General features: G+C 35.4%; 1 protein-coding gene across 1 annotated transcript; it reads right to left on the bottom strand.

Moving 5' to 3' along the window:
* Nucleotides 1-6,138: 6,138 nt before the first annotated feature.
* On the bottom strand, nucleotides 6,139-7,003 carry LOC107961021 (uncharacterized). Its single transcript, XM_016897267.1, has 2 exons — nucleotides 6,456-7,003; nucleotides 6,139-6,346 (listed from the first exon to the last, which is right to left on the bottom strand). The coding sequence occupies exons 1-2, from the start codon at nucleotides 7,001-7,003 to the stop codon at nucleotides 6,139-6,141; spliced, it is 756 nt and encodes a 251-aa protein (XP_016752756.1).
* Nucleotides 7,004-19,193: the final 12,190 nt, after the last annotated feature.

The following is a 19,193-nucleotide window of genomic DNA, read 5'->3' on the forward strand; positions in this document are numbered from 1 at the left end:
GCATAAATAGGCTCAAAATACAATAAAAATATACCTGTAAAAACATCGTGTGCATCTCCTTCCTCACTGGTCTGAACTACGTATCTCTAGCCGGTGCTCTGGCCTCTGACTGCTGTGTAACTATACCACTGTTTCTTCTAACACCTCTACCTCTGGACACAGAACCGCCCTTACTAGATCCCTTGCCATGAACAATAGGCATTGATCTCTGAGATACTGCAGGTATGGCACTTTCAGCTTTTGGACAGTCTCGAATGAAATGATCTATGGACCCGCATTGAAAACATCGTCGAGTTATCCTCCAACATTCACCTAAGTGTTTTTTCCACAGTGTTCACAGTCAGGTATATCAATATTTCGTGAAGGTCCCTTTACACTACTGGTAGAAGCAGTAGTCTGCTTCCAACCACCCATGCTTAAAAACCTAAGAATTTCCAAAACCTTAATTTAATTTCAACAAAACTTTGTTTTAAAGCTTCTAAAACATCAAAATTAAGAGAAAAAGGCTAAATTTAGCTTACCAATTAAACTTGAAGATTTAAAATCCCAATTTTTCTCTTCTTTTTTTTTCTTTCCTTTTTTCTTCCCATGTTTTCATTTTGTTCTCTGCTTCTTTTTTGTTCTTCTTTCTTTTACTTTCTTTTTATTCTATTTACTTATTTATTTTAGTTATTTTATATTACTTTAATATTAAGTAAACAAATTATTTTATAACAAATGTACCAATATTTTTATTACAATTGTCATTATCCAATTTGTTTATTATAAAAAAATCTTATAATTTAATTATTATCATTTACTTATTATATAAAAAATTATATATATATATTTTACACATGTACCAATAATAATTATGCACTTGTATTATTTCATAATATAATATCAATTTAATAATTATTAATATATATAAGTATTTTTTACTTATTATTTAAGAAAAGATACAAAAATATATATATATGGTAAAAAATTAAAATGCAACTCAATAATCAAACAATAAGAAATCTCATTACATAATTCTTATCAATCAATCGTACCCCTGTTTCTCTATCATTTCGAAGCTTGACAATTCTGTCTGCAATACGATTATCTTCTCTGGGAATATGCTGAAGGTTCCAATGGCTCAAAGACTTCAAAAGCAAAAAAAATCTCATAACTAAGGCAGAATTGGAACCACCGCTAACACCTTCATGAATGAGATTAACAGCTTCAAGGTTATCTGTTCAAATGATGACATTCCAAAAGCCACGATCAAGAGCAATTTGTACCCCATCAAGGATGCCCCATTATTCTGAATCAATGACCTCACAGTTACCCAAATACCTTGTGTAGCCAATAATCCAATTCCCATTCTAGTCCTGCAATAGTCCTCCAGCTACGGCAAACCTATCAACATTTTTAACCAAATCATCCGTGTTCAAATAGACCGATCCATCTGAAAAAAGAGAGATGAAATTTGATCTTAAAGTTCTAATGCCCTATGAACCAGATGCTGGAACATACTGCTTAGCCTAACATAGGGAAGCTTTGATCACTTTGTCAGAACTCCATGACAGACCTTGAAATATGCGTAGGTTCCGATTTTTCCATATGCGCCAAATGATAATTCCAAACAGACAAGCCCAATTAACTCCACCCATTAGGTTCACTTCTTGCTTGTTCCGTAAATTAAGCTCAATCCATTCATATAAAGATCTTGCTAAAAAGACAGATTGTTTACCTGGAGGAATAAGCTGCATCCAAATATCCCTTGTCGTTGTGCAATCCCTTAGAACATGAAGGAGACTTTCATAGTTCTGACCACAAGCCCTACAAGAATTATTAGGACTCAGTCCTCTTTTTTCTCTTTCCATATTAGTGAGTAAGCGGTGTTTAATAGCAAGCTAAATAAACACTCTAACCCTTTGTGGTCCCTGATATTTCCAAGGTAATTTCCAAATTTCATCTTTTGCCTTTCATGAGCCTTCTCAAAGTTTTTTGTAAGCACTTTCGATTAAGAAAGCACCAGATGTACTTCCCCCCAAATAATTCTATCCATGCCAGAATTTGGTTGAGGTGGCAGAATTCCTGCAATCTGTTGAATGATATCTTCAGGTAACCAACATCGGAATAACTCTAAATTCCAATCCCCATTATCCATAACCATATCACTAAGGACACAATCCATATCCAAATTAGAGATACAAGCTATATTTTTATACAACGATCTAACATTACGAATCCAAGAATCTTTCCAACAGCTAATATTATGGCCATCCCTAACAGACCAGAGCAGATTCTCACGAGTGAGGGCCAAACCTTCGATAAACATCTCCACAAGAAAGAACAATGCCCTCTCATCAAAGATTCAGGTATACCATATTGAACCCCATACTTAGACCGAAGCACCTTAACCCATAAAGAAGAACTATCCGTCAATAATTTGAATCCCAAATCCATCATAAAAGAAGACCTTATGCCAAGACCTCCATTCAATTTAGGTTGACATATCGAATCCCAACTCACCAAAGTAATCTTTCTATTACCACTAGTGGAACCCCAAATGAATTGTCTTACCATGCCTTTGATTTCATCACACAAGCCTTTTGGGATCATCATCGATTACATGAAGTAACTCAGAATAGAGAGCAAGACTGATTGAGCCAAAATAATTCTTCCTGCCAAAGAAAGCTGTCTAGCGTCCTAACTACAAAGTTTACTTCTCACCTTATCAACGACAAAATGCAAGGTATTGTTTGTAACCTTTTAATGAAATAGAGGAACTCCTAAATACGAACCAACCACCTAGAACTCAAAAATTCCACTAATATGCCTTTGAATACCTTCATTCACCCCCTAGAGAACACCATATTTGACTTTTGTAGATTAAAAATATGTCTTAAAGCACTGCAAAAAGTATCTAAAACTTCCTTGATAACTCGTGTTTGTTCTTCTTCCACCTTGCCAAAAAGAATCAAGTCATCTGCAAAAAAAAGATAAGAAAGGGACGGACCTGATCTAGACAGCCAGATAGGTGTCTATCTGTCTTCAGCCATAGCAGCATGGATATCATGCCCTAACCACTCCATACACAAAATAAAAAGGTATGGTGAAAGTGGACATCCTTGACGTACTCCTTATGCCGGCTTAAATTTCTGGGAAGACACTCCATTCCAAAGTACTTGCATAGTTGAACTAGAAATAACAGACATAATGACAGTACGAATAAAATTAGGAATATCTGCAGCCTGTAAAGAAGCGTCTATAAAATTCCAACGAACACGATCGTAGGTCTTTTCAAGATCGATTTTAATGGCCATCCACTTTTTTTTCTTTTTCTTACTCTTCATAGAGTGTATGACTTCTTGTGCGATGATAATGTTGTCATTTATGTTCCTTCTTGCGACAAATCCAGCTTGTTCAGGTGCAATGATCTTTGGGAAGACCACTTTAAATCTATTAGCAATAACCTTCATCACAAGCTTGTATAACACCGAGTAAAGACTGATAGGACGTAGCTGGGAGAAGCATTTTGGATGCTCTACTTTGGGAATAAGGATAATAAGTGAATTATTAAGATCTGGATCAATGATATCACCAGAGAAGACCCTTTTAACCCACTCACAAATGGACGGACCAACGAACTCCCACTGACTCTGATAGAAAATAGCATGAAGACCATCACTGTCTGGTGCTTTTAAAGGTGCCATATCAAAAAGGGCCTTCTTAATCTCCTCATCAGAAACTGTCCTACTAAGGAAACGGACCTCCTCCTGAATGAGAGATGGGAAGGCACTACACCCCAACCTGCCCGTTCTTTTTAAGTGCTCACCATAAAGGTTCTTATAAAAATTGATCGCTTCCTTCTTTAAGTCCTCTTTGTCCATAACCTACTCTCCTCCTTGATTTTTAAGGGCAACAACATGATTATGCTTCCGTCTCTATAAAGTTTACCTATGAAAGAACTTTGTATTCTGGTCCCCAAATACTAGCCAATCACACCTGGCCTTCTACTTCTATAACAACTCCTCATGATGTAACACTGGCTCCAGCTCTTCTTGAATTTCTAGCTCAATCTGATTTAAAAAGGACGGACTTTTCTGATCAACTGCCTTTTGAACATTCTCTAACTTTTTCTTCAAGAGATTCTTCCGATGCGTAATGTGACCATAAACCTCTTTATTCCAAAGTTTCACATGATCGGTAAAAGAAGCATGAGTAGTCGACATATCACCCATAAATTTCCAACTATTTTTAACAAAGTTCGAAAAATCAGGATGCTCAATCCAAGCAGCTAGAAAGCGAAAATACCTCCTTAAGGAAGACTGAGCGTCAGGAAAGAGAGATAATTTGAGGGGTCTATGATCCGATTTAAGCTTTTGTAAATGAAGAGCTTTTGACAAAGGAAACTTAAGGCTCCAAGCATCATTAAAAATTGCTCTATCCAATCTCTCAAAAACCCCTCCTCTATTCCAAGTAAAATTTGGACCACTAAATCCCAAATCATACAGGCACATGGAATCCATACAATTACTAAAGAAAGCACATTCTTTTCCAATTACTCGACCACCTCTTTTTTCACTAGAAGTATTTATAGCATTAAAATCACTAATTGCTAACCATGGAGTCCCATCCACCGGTACAGTATGTTTAAGAGTATCCCATATCTACTTCCGCTTCTGACCATTAGGACTACCATACACAATAGTGACTAAAACTGGTTGACGAAAAGAAGTTCCAGAAATTTTGAGTAAAATAAATTGGGAGTGATTACCCAAAATATCCACCGAAATAGAATTTCTCCATCTTATCCAAATACCACCAGAAAAACCCATAGCCTCTACACGATGAGAAGAGTCAAAGCCAATTTTAGTAATAACAGAGTCAGCTTTAACACCACTAACCCTTGTTTCTAAAAGACCAACCAAATCAGGCTTATGCTCTCTATTATACTCCCAACAAATACGAGGGAATTTCAAACTAGCACATCCTTGACAGTTTCAACAAAAAAATAGTAAAATTCATATTAAAATAAATTTAAAAAAAGTAAAATTAAAAATACCACCAAATTATGCAAGTGCGGGACCAAGGTCATCAATCTGTTCATCAGCGTTGCCACTATTTGCCTCTGCTCCAAGTCTAACTTGCGAATTGATGAGGTTAGCCATGGAATTTATAGCTTCTATTAAAGGAATTTTAGAAATCTCGGCCTTTTTTAGTTTCCCTTCTTTTCTTTGAAAGTGCAATTAAGTGGAAGTCCACCATGATTATTGCCAATTTTATTCTCAAAACCTCGCCCTCTGAAAACAGAAAAAGATTTATTAGTGTTAACTAAAATATTTTTTTATTACCTTTGAACAGTTTAGACACATTATTTTCATTAAAAGTAACCGCTGAATGGTTTTAGGGTCCAGAAGCTTCGCATCTAATTAGACTGCAGTTTCACAATGTCCTTCGAACATAGGATTTTTGAGGATTAATTTATTTCCCTCATTCCTTGAAGAAGCCGAATGCTCATCTACACTATCAAAGTTCTTATCCAGGCCACTAGAAAGGAGTCCATCGGGCACTAAAAAACCAGTCTTCCAGGCCCTTTCACACATGGCCCATCATTCTTCTCCATTGATGGCTCACTACCCTTGGAATCCCCCTTTAAATCTTACGATGTACCTGCAGGTGGAAGAAGAAAATTAAAATTAGAAACGAAAAAATTGTTAACCAGGTCCTTGTCTTTTTGGGAAAGCCTATTTGACTCCACAGGCCTTTTCCCCAAAGACTTAGAATAGGGCCCCCTTCACTTCGGTCGTCACAACATTTTAGGCCTATTAGAATCGTGCCCAAAATAGGCCCAACTAAAGGCATAAAGCCTACTCCAGTCCCATGAGCCACCTCACCAACCTGACCCAAAAATCCCTTAAAACTAGCCCTACCCGAACCCCCCTTAGAAATATCCCTATCTTCACTATTACTCATTTTTCTAGCCGCACAAACAGTGCCTTCCTTCTCTAAAATTTCCCCAGCAGCTCCACTAATTTCGTAATCTAAGTCAACCTCCACATTCAAAGGCAAAAACCTAGAACCCACCGTTCCCTTTCCCAAATTTATTCCCTCGTTAGACCGAGAAACCCGTTGATCATGCCGGGATTTTCTCTCCACTAACATCTATGGCCCGTAATCAATTTTCTTCCTTTCACCGCCTCCACCAATATCACCACCGATAGATGCAGTCGCTGCAGCCACAGGGCTCCCCAGGAACAGATTCACCCCCACCGATAGACACAACTCCTTCGTTTGTCCATATTTTCCGCAACTAAAGCACACCGTAGAAGGCCTCATATTCAACCCTTTGCACGACGCCATCAACCAAAACCTGAGATATTAGTGGTTTTTCAAGATTGATGAACACAGCCAATTGAGCAAACTTTCCTCTAGTTCAGTTATCAGTTTGTACATCCAGCTTAACTACTTTTCCAATTAACCCGCCAATAGCTTCAATGATTTGTCTTTTGTATAAGTAGCCCGAAAGCCCCGACAAACGCATCCAGGCCATCACCACACTGGGGTACGGTTGTGCTGGGTTAAAAGATTTTGTCCATGGTTGTACTGTAAGGTACTGACCAAAAATGATCCATGGACCCTGTAGTAGGACTTTGTTATAATCATCAATGTCCTGAAACTTAACCAAAAAATAACCAATAGTAATATCCATTAGATGAAAAGTTTTCACAGGTTTCCATAGATTAAGGATACGGTTGTGAAGCGCGTTATATCCGATGTTGCGCCCTAATAACTTGAAAATTACCGTCAACTCCATCTCCTTAAACAGCAAGTCTTTGATACGATCTGAGAAGTCAATTGTTGGGATCCCATTAACCATGGACTTATTAACATCCCCATCCATTAACTCAAAATCACTCTCATTCTTGTCTAAGTTTCCTTCAAGATTTCCATCAGGAAAGGCAACACCTCCCCCCAAAAGTTTGTCATTAAAAGACAAAATCGGCTGTTGGTCGAAATCAACGACCATGTTACTTATTTCTCCATCAACTGCTTCCTTGAATCTTACCTCTTTTGTATTTCGATCACCACCAGAACGAGGTTCACTCTCAGTACCATTGCCAGAATTCTCTGTCTCTATTTTTTACACTTATAAAAAGTTTATATATATATTACATGTGTAAAAATATACATATCACATATGTACACTTTTATCATCATACATTTGGCACAAATTTTAATTTATTTATAATCTAATAACAAAATTTTAAATCAAATAATAATAATATTAACAATAATAATTAATAAAATCTAAGAAAAATCTTAGATTTTTCTATCCGTTTTGCCGCCTCAATTATTAGAAATGGCTTAATTGCCATTTTAATCCCTTTTTCTTTCCATTGTTTTAGAATTAAACTTTTAACCTTTACTCAATCTAGTCTTTTTTACTAATTACTCTAAATTAAACTAGTTTCACCTAAATAAAACCTAATTAGACATATAACTAGGCTCATAATTATTCCTAATAATTATTTACGAACCCGATTCACTAAGACGGAGGCTCGATAATGTACTTTTCTAGTGCCCACGAATTTTGGGTCATTACAGTAAAGGTTAATAAGATCATATAGGGAGGTACGTCGATGGGTTCTTTTTCAGTTAAAAGTGCATATGGGAAAGTTCGGGAAATTTCTTAGAGGCCGAAGGAGGCTATATGGAAGATCCTCTGTAAGTTTCAAGGACCACAAAGGGTTAGGTTCTTTATTTGACTTACTCTCAAGAAAAGGCTGCTCACTAATATGGAAAGAGTCCGGCGAGGTATAGGTTGTAGCTCGACGTGTGAGGTTTGTGGGCACAACTCTAAGGATATGTTGCATTTTATCAGGGACTGTTCTACTGCAAGGGATATTTGGAATCTTTTAATTCCTATTGATAAAATTGTTAACTTTTATTTAGGTAATTTACAGGAATGGGTCGTCTCAAACCTACAAAACGTGCATGACTTAAGATTTGGAGAAGCCGTTTGGAAATGCTTTTTTGGTATCCTCATCTAGCGCATATGAAAAAATTGCAACCTCTTCATTTTTCAAAGGGCGTATTGGAATAGTATCAATGCTATTAAGGTCTCTTATAGCCGAGTTAAACAATTTATGATGACAACTAGGTGCCCAATGAAACCACTTCAGGCTTCAATTTCGTATTCCAATCTACATAGAATGTTAGAGTTGAGTGACTCGAATCCTTATTAAAAGAAAATACAGTGATAAAATAAAATAAAAGTAAAATCCATAGAAAACTATACTTCTTTTATTTGACATTGATCAGAATAAAAGTTTTCAACCTTACTACACTTCATCTATTTGATGATTAGAATAAGATTTTTCAACCTATAAATAGATATAGTCTAAACTCCTTTTGTATCATTCGAATTCGATATTAGTGAATTTTCTTCTCCTTTGCCTGTAGTTTTTCCCGAAAGGGTTTTTCATGTAAAATCTATATGATTTACTTTTTATTTTTCTTATTGCTTTACGATTGTTATATATTGTCATTATTGACATTAGTTTCTACATGGAAACTAGGTCTACTTGAATATTGATGGTTCCATAAGGTTAGAGGTTGACTCTGTTTCAGCAGGAGGAATTGTGCGAGACAAAGTTGGGAATTGGACCTTTGGCTTTAATAGATTCTTAGGGAGTTGTTTAGTGTTTGAGGTTGAATTGTGGGGCATCTTAGATGGCTTAGACATCTTGATCGATCGAGGCTATGATAATGTGCTGGTTCAAACGGATAGTCTTGAAGTGGCTATTATCGTATAGGAGGGACTCACAGAATGATCTAACTCTAGTTTGATTAGGAGAATTCTTTAGCTATTTTCTTGGCTTCAACATTGGGGCATCTGTCATTCCCTAGAGAAGAAAATTAGGAAGCTGGTAGACTAGTTAAATTGACCTATTTGGATAGTCAAGGATTACAAGTTGTTGAAGTATCTCCATTTAGGAAACGGGTGTTATGATGTAATTTTTATTTTTATTTTTATTTTCTTCTTTGTCACCAATATTTATATAAATATTATTTTATTTTAAAGATTAAAAATTTTGAAGACTAAAAAAGTATAAATTTAAAATTATAAAGTATAAATTTAAAATTATATGAGGATATAAAATTTAGAAATATATATTAAAAATATAAAAAATGAAATTATATATAGTTGGAAACAAATTATAAAAAAATAGTTAAAATTTTAGAAAATTTTAAAAAAGTTGGTAAATTCAAAGACATATAATTCAATTATATGCTACTGTTCCCAAATTTAAAAATAATTGGGGAGAGATTTGTGAGTTGGGTGGGGTATTGTAATCATGTAGAGTAAGATCTTATGAGATTCCAAATAATTTAGGCATGAAATAAAATGTTAAAAAACAACATTATTCAATCGTTGATTATCACATGTGAGAGAGAGAAAAGAAATAAAAAGTAGAAGTCAAAAAGAAAAAAATATATATTTATTTTTTTATTTAATATAAAAGTAAAAAAGGAAGTAATGTTGAATCTAATCACATTTCGTGGAGGAATTGAATATTTTTATTTTGGAAATAATTATTTTTTAAACCACATTTATTTTTAAAGTTTATGCCTAGGTCCTTCCATTCTTTACATTTTTTTTTCTGAACAGATACTTTACATGTTTATATAATGGTTTTCAATTTGGTTTTAATTTATTTAATTTAATATCTTCCTTTAATTTAATTTGTTTTATTATTGATTTTCATTTATATTCTTTTATTTGTTTATGTTCTTGTATGTGTTTAACTTCTCTTTTTAATTCGAATTACATAAAAAATAATTAATTACAAAAAAAATATGAAAAACAGATTAATTATAAAAATAAGTATTTGTTACAGTGTTTTGACGGTGCCGCCTGCTAGCACCAGATTGAAATGTGATGACCTAAAATATTTAGGGACCTAATCTAAAAATTTCTCATTTTAATTGGCAGCTGAAAAAAAGGCTTTAAGGGTGTCGTGCGTGACCAAACTTTAAATAGGGTAAATTGCTTCATAAATCTCCTTTTTATTATTTTCTTTTATTCTCTTTTAACACCAAAAATAGAGGTCTCTTATTAATTAGTCCAAAAAGTTTTTTTTTTACCAAAAAGTATTTTTATAAAAAGGCCGATTCCAACTGAAAATAAATCTTATTTATTTTTCAAAAAATAATTATAGTTTTATTATCAATTTGATTTACAAACACGGAATAAAATTATAATTATAAAAGCTTTAGAAAAATCCTATTATGTATACATTATAATTATTAGTTAATTTTATAGTTTTCAAATAAATGTGAACAAAAGAAAACTACTATGAATATCATTAACTGCTATATCAGACATAGTTTGAACAATTTTTTTTCAAAAAATAAATAAAATTTATTTCCAGCCAGAATCGGTTTTTTTACAAAAATATTTTTTGGTAAAAGTTTTTTTTTGGACTAATTGATAAGAGACCTCTCTATTTTTTGTGTTAAAGGGAATAAAAATAATAATAAATAAGAGGGGATTATGAAGCAATTTACCCTATTTAAAGTTTGGTGACGCTACACTGTCCGGCGACACCCTTAAAGCCTTTTCTTCAACTGCCAATCAAAATGATAAATTTACAAAGTAGGTCCCTGAATATTTTAAGTCATCGCATTTCAATCTAGTGCCGTCAATATGTCAGGCGACACCATCAGAACACTGTTACAAATACTTATTTTCGTAATTAATTATTTTTATATTATTTGAGTAAAAAGACCCATTTAACTTAGGTTCAATTATTATATGATTTAGCTTAAACTATGACGAATATATAAGTGTTTATGTGTGATCATTTAATTTAATTTTTATAAGACAGACATTCTTCAAATTGAATGATTTTTTTCAAAATTATTTTGAAGATTTTGGTTTCAACATGCTTAATTAATGATTTTGTAACAAATTTTGAAGGTGTTGAAGCAGAAAAAAATAAAGATATTCATCAGGTTTAAGATACATTCATCCGATATCGAGTTTGAAGAATGTTCACAATCTTTTTACTGTTTTAGCAACAATTTCAAAAGTTGTATAAAATTTTAAAAATAATTAAAACAAAGATAAATAATAGAATTTGTAATGACTTGATTTTTTTGTTTGTTTCGAAAAAATTCAAGACTTAATTTTTTAAATCTAGTTAGTTTGAAAATTTTAATGGAGAAGTTTATGAGACAAATACGACTTAAACTAGAGAAATTAGATTAGAGATTAAGCGAGCCCTTTCATGTGAAATTTGAACAAGGACTTGGGTGCAAATTAACTATTATTAATAATTGTAGACACCTATTTTTATCCGAGCTCAATTGGAGTTCCATTTAAATTTTTATTCTCTCTTAGGCCATTTGAAGCCCACTTGATTTTGGTCAATTTGAGATATTTGTTTTTCTTTTATTTTTCTTTCCTTTTTAGGCCTGTCAAGGGCTCAAATTATTATTATCATTACTACTACTATTATTATTAAATATTATTATTATCTTTTTTTTACAAATAAATAAATTAAAAAACAATATATATGGATGAAATAAAATGAAAGAAAAAAAGAGGAAGCTTTTCATATTTTGCTCTAAAAGAAAAGGTAAAAAAAAAACACAACAAACATTCTATTTCTTTTTTTTTCATATACATATCTTTAGGGATCGGGTTTAGGTTCCGATGAAGGGGAAGTCACTAGAATGTCGGTCATCTGCTCCTAGGAGTCCCAAAAATCCCCTTTTTTTCCTTCCCCTTTCTAAAACAAAGGTTTCTTTTTTTTTTAAAGGCTTAATCTTGGGAAAAGTTTAAATTTTTTAAGAAAAAGAGAGTTTAGATTTTAAAAATAAAAATATGTTTTTCTTTAGTCATTTCAAATGGAAAGTTTAAATTTTTAAAATAAATTTTGATTTTTTAACTATTTCAAAATAAAAATTTTGATTTTTAAGAAAAATAGTAATTTTTTTAGAAAAAGGAGAAAGTTTAGATTTTTAAAATAAAAATTTATTTTTTTAGTCATTTTTAAAGAAAAGTTTAAATTTTTTAAAGTAATTTTTTTATTTTTTTAACTAATTCGAAATAAAAGCTTTGATTTGTAAGAAAAGTAGTGATTTTTTTAAAAAAAACTTCGATTTTGCAAAAAAAAAATTCTGGCCATTATATGCGGCAGCTCTACCATTGGAGGCTGGAGAGCCATGACCAACATAGAAGGAGTAAGAGAAAAAAGAAGTGTAACACCCCAAACCCGGCCTAGACATTATGGCCGAATCCAGAAGTGCAACAGGAAATGGCCGTGTCTTGAGCACGGCTTGGCCTTCGTCGATCACACGGCCGTTTCATCGCACACGGCCTACCACATGGCCTACCACACGGCCGTGTAGCATCGACAATAGGGTTTTTCGGCTTTCGTTGAACCTCATTTTTATATGTTTCGAGTTCACACCTAGTATCGTTTCGCTGCAAAAACACTCTCGAAGAGACTAACACCTAAAAACGATACCAAAAACCTTCAAAAACCAGTTATAATTCTCGATTAAACAGAAATCATGAAACCAAAAATATTTCAAATCAAATGTTTAACACTTACTCAAACACCCCGAACAATTCGATTACTATTCTGAACAAGGAGAACCCTTATCTTCTTGATTTGCTGCCGCCAAAATAGACAATAAGGTTCCAATCGAAGATTTCGAAAATACAATAACGGATTTAAAGAACCCCCTACTTAAGCAAACCAATCTATGCTCACATACCTTAACCGATGAAGGCAAAATTGAAGAAGCAAGCCGAAATTTTGTCAAGGAAGGAGAAAAATAAATGTCAAAAGAAACATATGAGAAGATTTTTGGGAAATAAAAAGATTTCAAAATCCCCTTCAATCCTACTAAATCCACTACTAACTGATAACTACCCACTCACATAGCCTTTTAATTCAATCAGAACTCCCCCCTAAAAAACCAATAAAAAATAAATACCTGCTTACGCAGGGATTCGAACACAGGACCTCCAACACTTTAACTCCTTACCACTAGAACCAACAGGCTCATTCTAATATGAATTTATAGATACATTAATATAAGCCCACTGAACAAAAATAGGGCCTAAACCTAAAAATAACATAATTTGCTAAAGACAATGCTTGAACTTGGGATCTCACACACACTCCTAGAATATTTAACCACTGAAGCAGATACACAGTTATGTCAAACGGTTATAGAAACAGAAATAAAAATATTGCGGCGTTACAACTTTACCCCTTAAAAGAAATTTCGACCTTGAAATTTACCTGGTCAAAACAGATGAGGATACTACTGACGCATCAAATCCTCAAGTTCTCATGTAGCCTCCTCGGTGCTATGATTCTGCCATAGCACCTTTATTAAAGGAACTGACTTCCTGTTCAAAACCTTAACATCTTGTTCTAGAATCTAAACCGGCTCTTCCTCAAAGGTCAAATTTGGCCTAACCTTGATCTCTTCAATGGATACTATGTGCGATAGATTAGATCGATACCGCCTTAACATTGAAACGTGAACTATATCATGAATACGGTCTAGCTTAGGGGGTAACTCCAACTGATAGACAACTGGTCCCACACGCTTCAGAATTCGTACAGTCCAATAAACCTAGGGCTCAACTTGCCCCTACGACCGAACCTTAGAACCTTCTTCTACGGAGAGACCTTAAGGAAAACAAAGTCCCCCATAGAATACTCAACCTCATGCTTCTTCAGATCTGCATACGATTTCTGTCTATCAGAAGCTATTTTTAGATGATTTCGAATCATTCTAACCTTATCTTCAGTCTCGGAAACCAATTCAGGACCCAAAACTCGATGTTCACCCAGCTCAGTCCAACACAAATGAGTACTACACTTACGACCATACAGAGCCTCGTAAAGTTTCATCTGAATGCTCGACTGAAAACCATTATTGTAGGCGAACTCGACTAATGTGAGATAATCCTCCCAACCCCCTCGAAAATCTACCACACAGCTCCGAATCATATCCTTCAATATCTGAATCACCTTATCAAATTGACCATCTGTCTGAGGATGGAACGCAGTACTGAAGTCCAATCTTGTCCCCAGAGATTCATATAACTTCTTCCATAACCTAGATGTGAAATGAGGATCTCTATTAGAAATAATCGATATTGGCACTCCATGTAGTCTAATTATCTCGGAGATATACAACTTCGTCAAATTCTGAAGAGAATAATTCGTCTGAACCGGAATGAAGTGAGTAGACTTGGTTAATCAATCCATGATGACCCAAACAAAATCTTTCTTAGTAGGTGTCAAAGGCAACCCACTAACGAAGTCTATCGTCACTCGTTCCCATTTTCATAGGGAAATATTGTCTGGCTGCAACAAACCCAAAGGCAACCGGTACTCAGCCTTAACCTGCTGGCACGTCAGACATCGAGCCATAAAATCTGTAACCTTTCACTTCAAACCCTGCCACTAGTACAACTCCCAAAGATTGCGATTCATATTATTACCGTCGGATGCATTGCATAAGGACTACTATGTACCTTACTCAATATCGACTGCCTCAAATCTGAATCCTTCAGCACACAAATCTGACCTCAGAAACATAACACACCATCCTTATTCAGCCCAAAATTTGAAGTATCGCCACTCTCAATCTGTCGAAACCGCACACCTAGAGACTCATCTTCTAACTGCTTAACTCGAATCTGATCAATCCAAGTCAGCTTAACTTGCAACTCAGCTAACAGACCCCCATCATCAAACAGACTATGGCCAATGAACATCGCCCTCAGATCAGTCATCGTTCTTCGGCTTAGAGCGTCAGCCACCATATTGGCCTTACTAGGGTGATACTCTATCGTATAGTCATAGTCCTCAAGTAGCTCAATCCATTACTGTTTCCTGAGATTCAACTCCTTCTGAGGAATGAGGTACTTGAGGCTCTTATGATCAGTGTAAATAATACACCTCTCACCATACAGATAGTGCTTCCAGATCCTTAATGCAAAAACCACCACAGCCAACTCGAGATCATGCGTCGGATAGTTCCCTTCGTGTGTCTTAAGCTGATGGGACGCATAAGCCACAACCTTACCATCCTGCATCAAAACACATCCTAAACCGACGTGTGACGCATAACTGTAGATGACAAACTCCTTACCAGATTTAGGCTGTATCAGAACGGGAGTCTGAGTCAGTACAGACTTGAGCTTTTCAAAGCTCGCTTGCTGCAGATCAGTCCAGACAAAAGGAAAACCCTTCCGGAAAAGCTTAGTAAGAGGAGTTGCAATCAAAGATAACCCCTCAATGAAAGGCTGATAGTATCCCGCCAGACCTAGAAAGTTACAGATTTCAGACACATTCTTGGGCTGTTTGCAATGCAACAAAGCCTCAATCTTCCTAAGACCGACTCAGATCCCTTCAGTAGAAACTACATGCCCCAGAAAGGTCACTTCTCGAAGCCAGAACTCACATTTGCTTAGCTTAGCATAAAGCTGCTTCTCAAGAAGAATCTGAAGCACTACTCTGAGATGCCCATCATGCTCATCCTCAGTCTTAGAGTATACTAGAACACCATCGATGAAGACCACAACAAACTGATCCAGATAAGGCTAAAATACCTGATTTATCAGATCTATGAATGCAGTCGGTGCATTGGTCAGCCCAAAAGGCATAACTAGAAACTCGTAATGTCCATAACGAGTCTTAAATGTCATCTTATGCATATCTACCTCTTTAACCCTCAACTGATGATACCTTGAATAGTGGTCGATCTTAAAAAACACAGAAGCCCTTCAGAACTGATCAAATAAGTCATAGATTCTCGAAAATGGATACTTATTCTTAATGGTCAACTTGTTCAACTGCCAATTATTTATGCACATCCTAATGGTATCATCCTTCCTCTTAAAAAATAGTATTGCTGCTCTCCACGGAGACACACTAGGATAGATGAAGCCATGGTCCAAAAGTTGTTGCAGTTGAGCCTTAAACTCAGTAAGCTCTTTCGGTGCCATACGGTATAAAGCGATAGACACCAGAGTTGTACCCTGAAGAAGCTCAATCCCAAATTCCACTTTTCGATTCGGTGGTAATCCCGGTAACTCATCAAGAAAGACGTCTGAAAAGTCTTTTACTATTCTGATATTCTCAACAGAAGAGTCTCTAGAATCTGAAACACTTACATAGGCCAAGTACACCTCACATCCTTTTTGAACCAGTTTCTCAGCTACTAGAGTGGAGATCACATGCGACAAATAGTCTCGATGCTCACCAATCATAAACACCTCTACATCATCCGTGGTCCTCAAAACGACCCTCTTAGATGCGTAGTCTAAACTGACTCAGTGCTTAAACCAGTTCATACCCAGAATCAGGTTGAACTCCCCAAACGAAAGCTCCATCAAATTAGCCAGAAATATCTCTCCTTGCACCTCTAACTGGACATCCTTATACACTTTACTAATATGAACAGACTACCCCAATGGAGTTATCACAGTAACCTTACTAGAAGTACTCTCAACCGATAAACCAAGTTTTTTGGAAACAGAATAGGCCATATAGGAATGAGTAGATCTTATGTTTATCAGAACAAAGTAAGGTATATCAAATATAAATAACATACCAGTGATGATGTCAGAAGCATCTCTGTCCTCTTGGAAATGTGCAGCATAAACTAAAATAGGCTGTCTCACCTCGATTTGACCAGTATCTCTGCCTGGTGCTTTCTGTCCACAACCCAAACTGTTACCACCCCTAGCCGCTCCACGGCCCCTAAGTGGCTGCTGAACTACCCTCTGTGGCTGTATAGAACTCGGAGCTGATGCTTGCATCTAATCTGCCCGTTGTGGACTCTCCCTAATACGATGCTTAAGGGACCCGTACCTCAAACAAGCACAAATCCTCCTCCAACACTTGCCCGGATGGTGCCTACCACAATTATTGTAAGGGTATAACCCAATAGGAGTAACAGAAGCAACAAGGGCCCCCACTCAACTGGCCCATCTGATTGAGCCTTTTTCTTAGGCCTTGGGACAGAACTAGAGGACTTTGAATCCTTCTTATTCTTACCCTCTCCCTCTTTCTATTCTAGCGCTCCGCGTGCTTAACATCTTCAGCAATATTTGCCTTATCTACTAATACTGCAAACTCATGCTCTCTCTGTGGAGCAATTAGAACCCTCAGATTATCCCTTAGTCCATCCTCAAAACGAATACACCTCTCATATTCTGATGCTACCATACCTTGAGTATAGAGGCTCAGCCTAAAAAATCTGGCCTCATACTCAGCCACAGATCATTCACCTTACGTGAGATTAAAAAACTCACGTCTGCGAGTATCAATGAAACTACCCCCACATATTTGCTCTGAAACGTATTTTTAAAAAATGCCCAAGTCAGACGATTAGGTTGAGTGCTCTTCTTAATGGTCAACCACCTCTACTATGCCTCGTTACGAAGCAAGGAGACTGCACCCTTCAATTTGTACTCGGGGGTACTATAACACCCCCTACCCAGGTCCGTCGCTGGAATAGGGTATGAGGCGTTACTGGAATCAAAAGCATTCATACAAAAATTTCTATGTCATAAAATTTTGTTAAAATTTAAAACTTTTCAATTTCTATCTTAAAATCCTTTATATGGGCCTACGAGGCCCAAAACATACATTGGAGGTGGTTAGGGACTAAACTGAGAACTTTTGAAACTTTTGAGATGAAAAGAAAATTTTTATATCTTGGAGAGTCACACGCGTGTGGGCAGGCCGTGTGGTCACACATGCCCGTATGGCTTAGGACACGCCCGTGTGGCTCAGGACACGTCCGTGTCCTCCACCCATGTAACTTTTTGTTTATGATGTCATCATCCATTTAGGGTCACACGGCCATGTCTCATGCCCGTGTGCTAGGCCGTGTGGCCATCCGTGTGGATGATAGTTAGGCTACTTACCAAGCCTTTTTCCATCCAAAAACACTTGCACACCTATACTAAGTTTATCAACACACAACATGGCATTTTTATGCAACCCAATAACCACACCATGGCATTCACACACTATTTATAAATCACATTCATCATGCACAACCACACACACACTTAAATTATAGCATGTAACTTACTCAACCATTCACATTTAGTATATGCCATACATAATTATCACACATTCACTCATCCAACCCAAACAAGCAGGCACATCCATATAATGCTTCATCATAGACTTATAACATAGCAAATATTGGCCACACTACCTTCAATTAGCATAGACCAATATTCTAGGCCAACTCATAATATCATGTACACAATAACCAAATTCCTATACATTTCATACACTTAAAATGCTAAAAAATCATTGATACCCATCAATAGCTTGTTAGTGTGATAGGATCTCCTACGACCTCCAACTCGAGCTAGCATTTGTGACACTAAAGGAAAAAGGAAAGGAAGAGAGAGTAAGCATATAGCTTAGTAAGTAGGTATGTAAATAATAAACAATTTATTAACATGCTTTTAACAATCCTCATAATATGTTCTCAAGATAATGTAATCATAATAGCACAAAGTTCCACTATTCACTTATGTTCATATCAAGCTATCTAAGCGAGTTATAGCCACTATATTATTTATATCTTGAGCTAAGGAACTCCAAAATAAGTTTTGCTAATTTTCCCTGAAAATATACTCACATATCTCCTTACCATAAAATTTCCAAAATTTTTAGTTTATCCAATAAGTACAGTTTGTTCTTTAAATTCGTCTCTGTTCTGCTATCCAACAAAAATTAACCCTTCTTAACTAAAAATTAATTATCTTCTCGTACAGAATTCAGATGATGTCCCCATTTGTTTCTCTTGAAAATAGGCTCATTAAAAATTTTAAACATATAAATTATAACCTATAATTATTTTTATACAATTTTTAACGATTTTCTAAAGTTAGAAGAGGGGATTCCAAAATCATTTTGACCTTGTATCACAAAAACTAAAATATATCATAATATGAAATTCTTTTGCTTAGTATGTTTCTTCTATGTGAAACTAGACTCAATAATATTTAATTTCATATATTATTCAACCTCTAATTCAATTCCCACAATTTTTGGTGATTTTTCAAAGTTATACAACTGCTGCTGTCCAAAACTATTTTATTGCTAATTTTACTCTTTCATGATTTCTTTGTATTAACCATC

Source organism: Gossypium hirsutum, chromosome A07 (assembly GCF_007990345.1).
Source record: "Gossypium hirsutum isolate 1008001.06 chromosome A07, Gossypium_hirsutum_v2.1, whole genome shotgun sequence".
Taxonomy (NCBI): Eukaryota; Viridiplantae; Streptophyta; class Magnoliopsida; order Malvales; family Malvaceae; genus Gossypium; species Gossypium hirsutum.

Excerpts from the sequence above, each read along its gene's own strand:
- LOC107961021 (XM_016897267.1), bottom strand. The coding sequence starts at position 7,003 with ATGGTCGTTGATTTCGACCAACAGCCGATTTTGTCTTTTAATGACAAA. Across the intron at positions 6,347-6,455 it reads ATCATTGAAGCTATTGGCGG|GTTTTGGTTGATGGCGTCGT; the intron begins GTTAATTGGAAA and ends CTAATATCTCAG.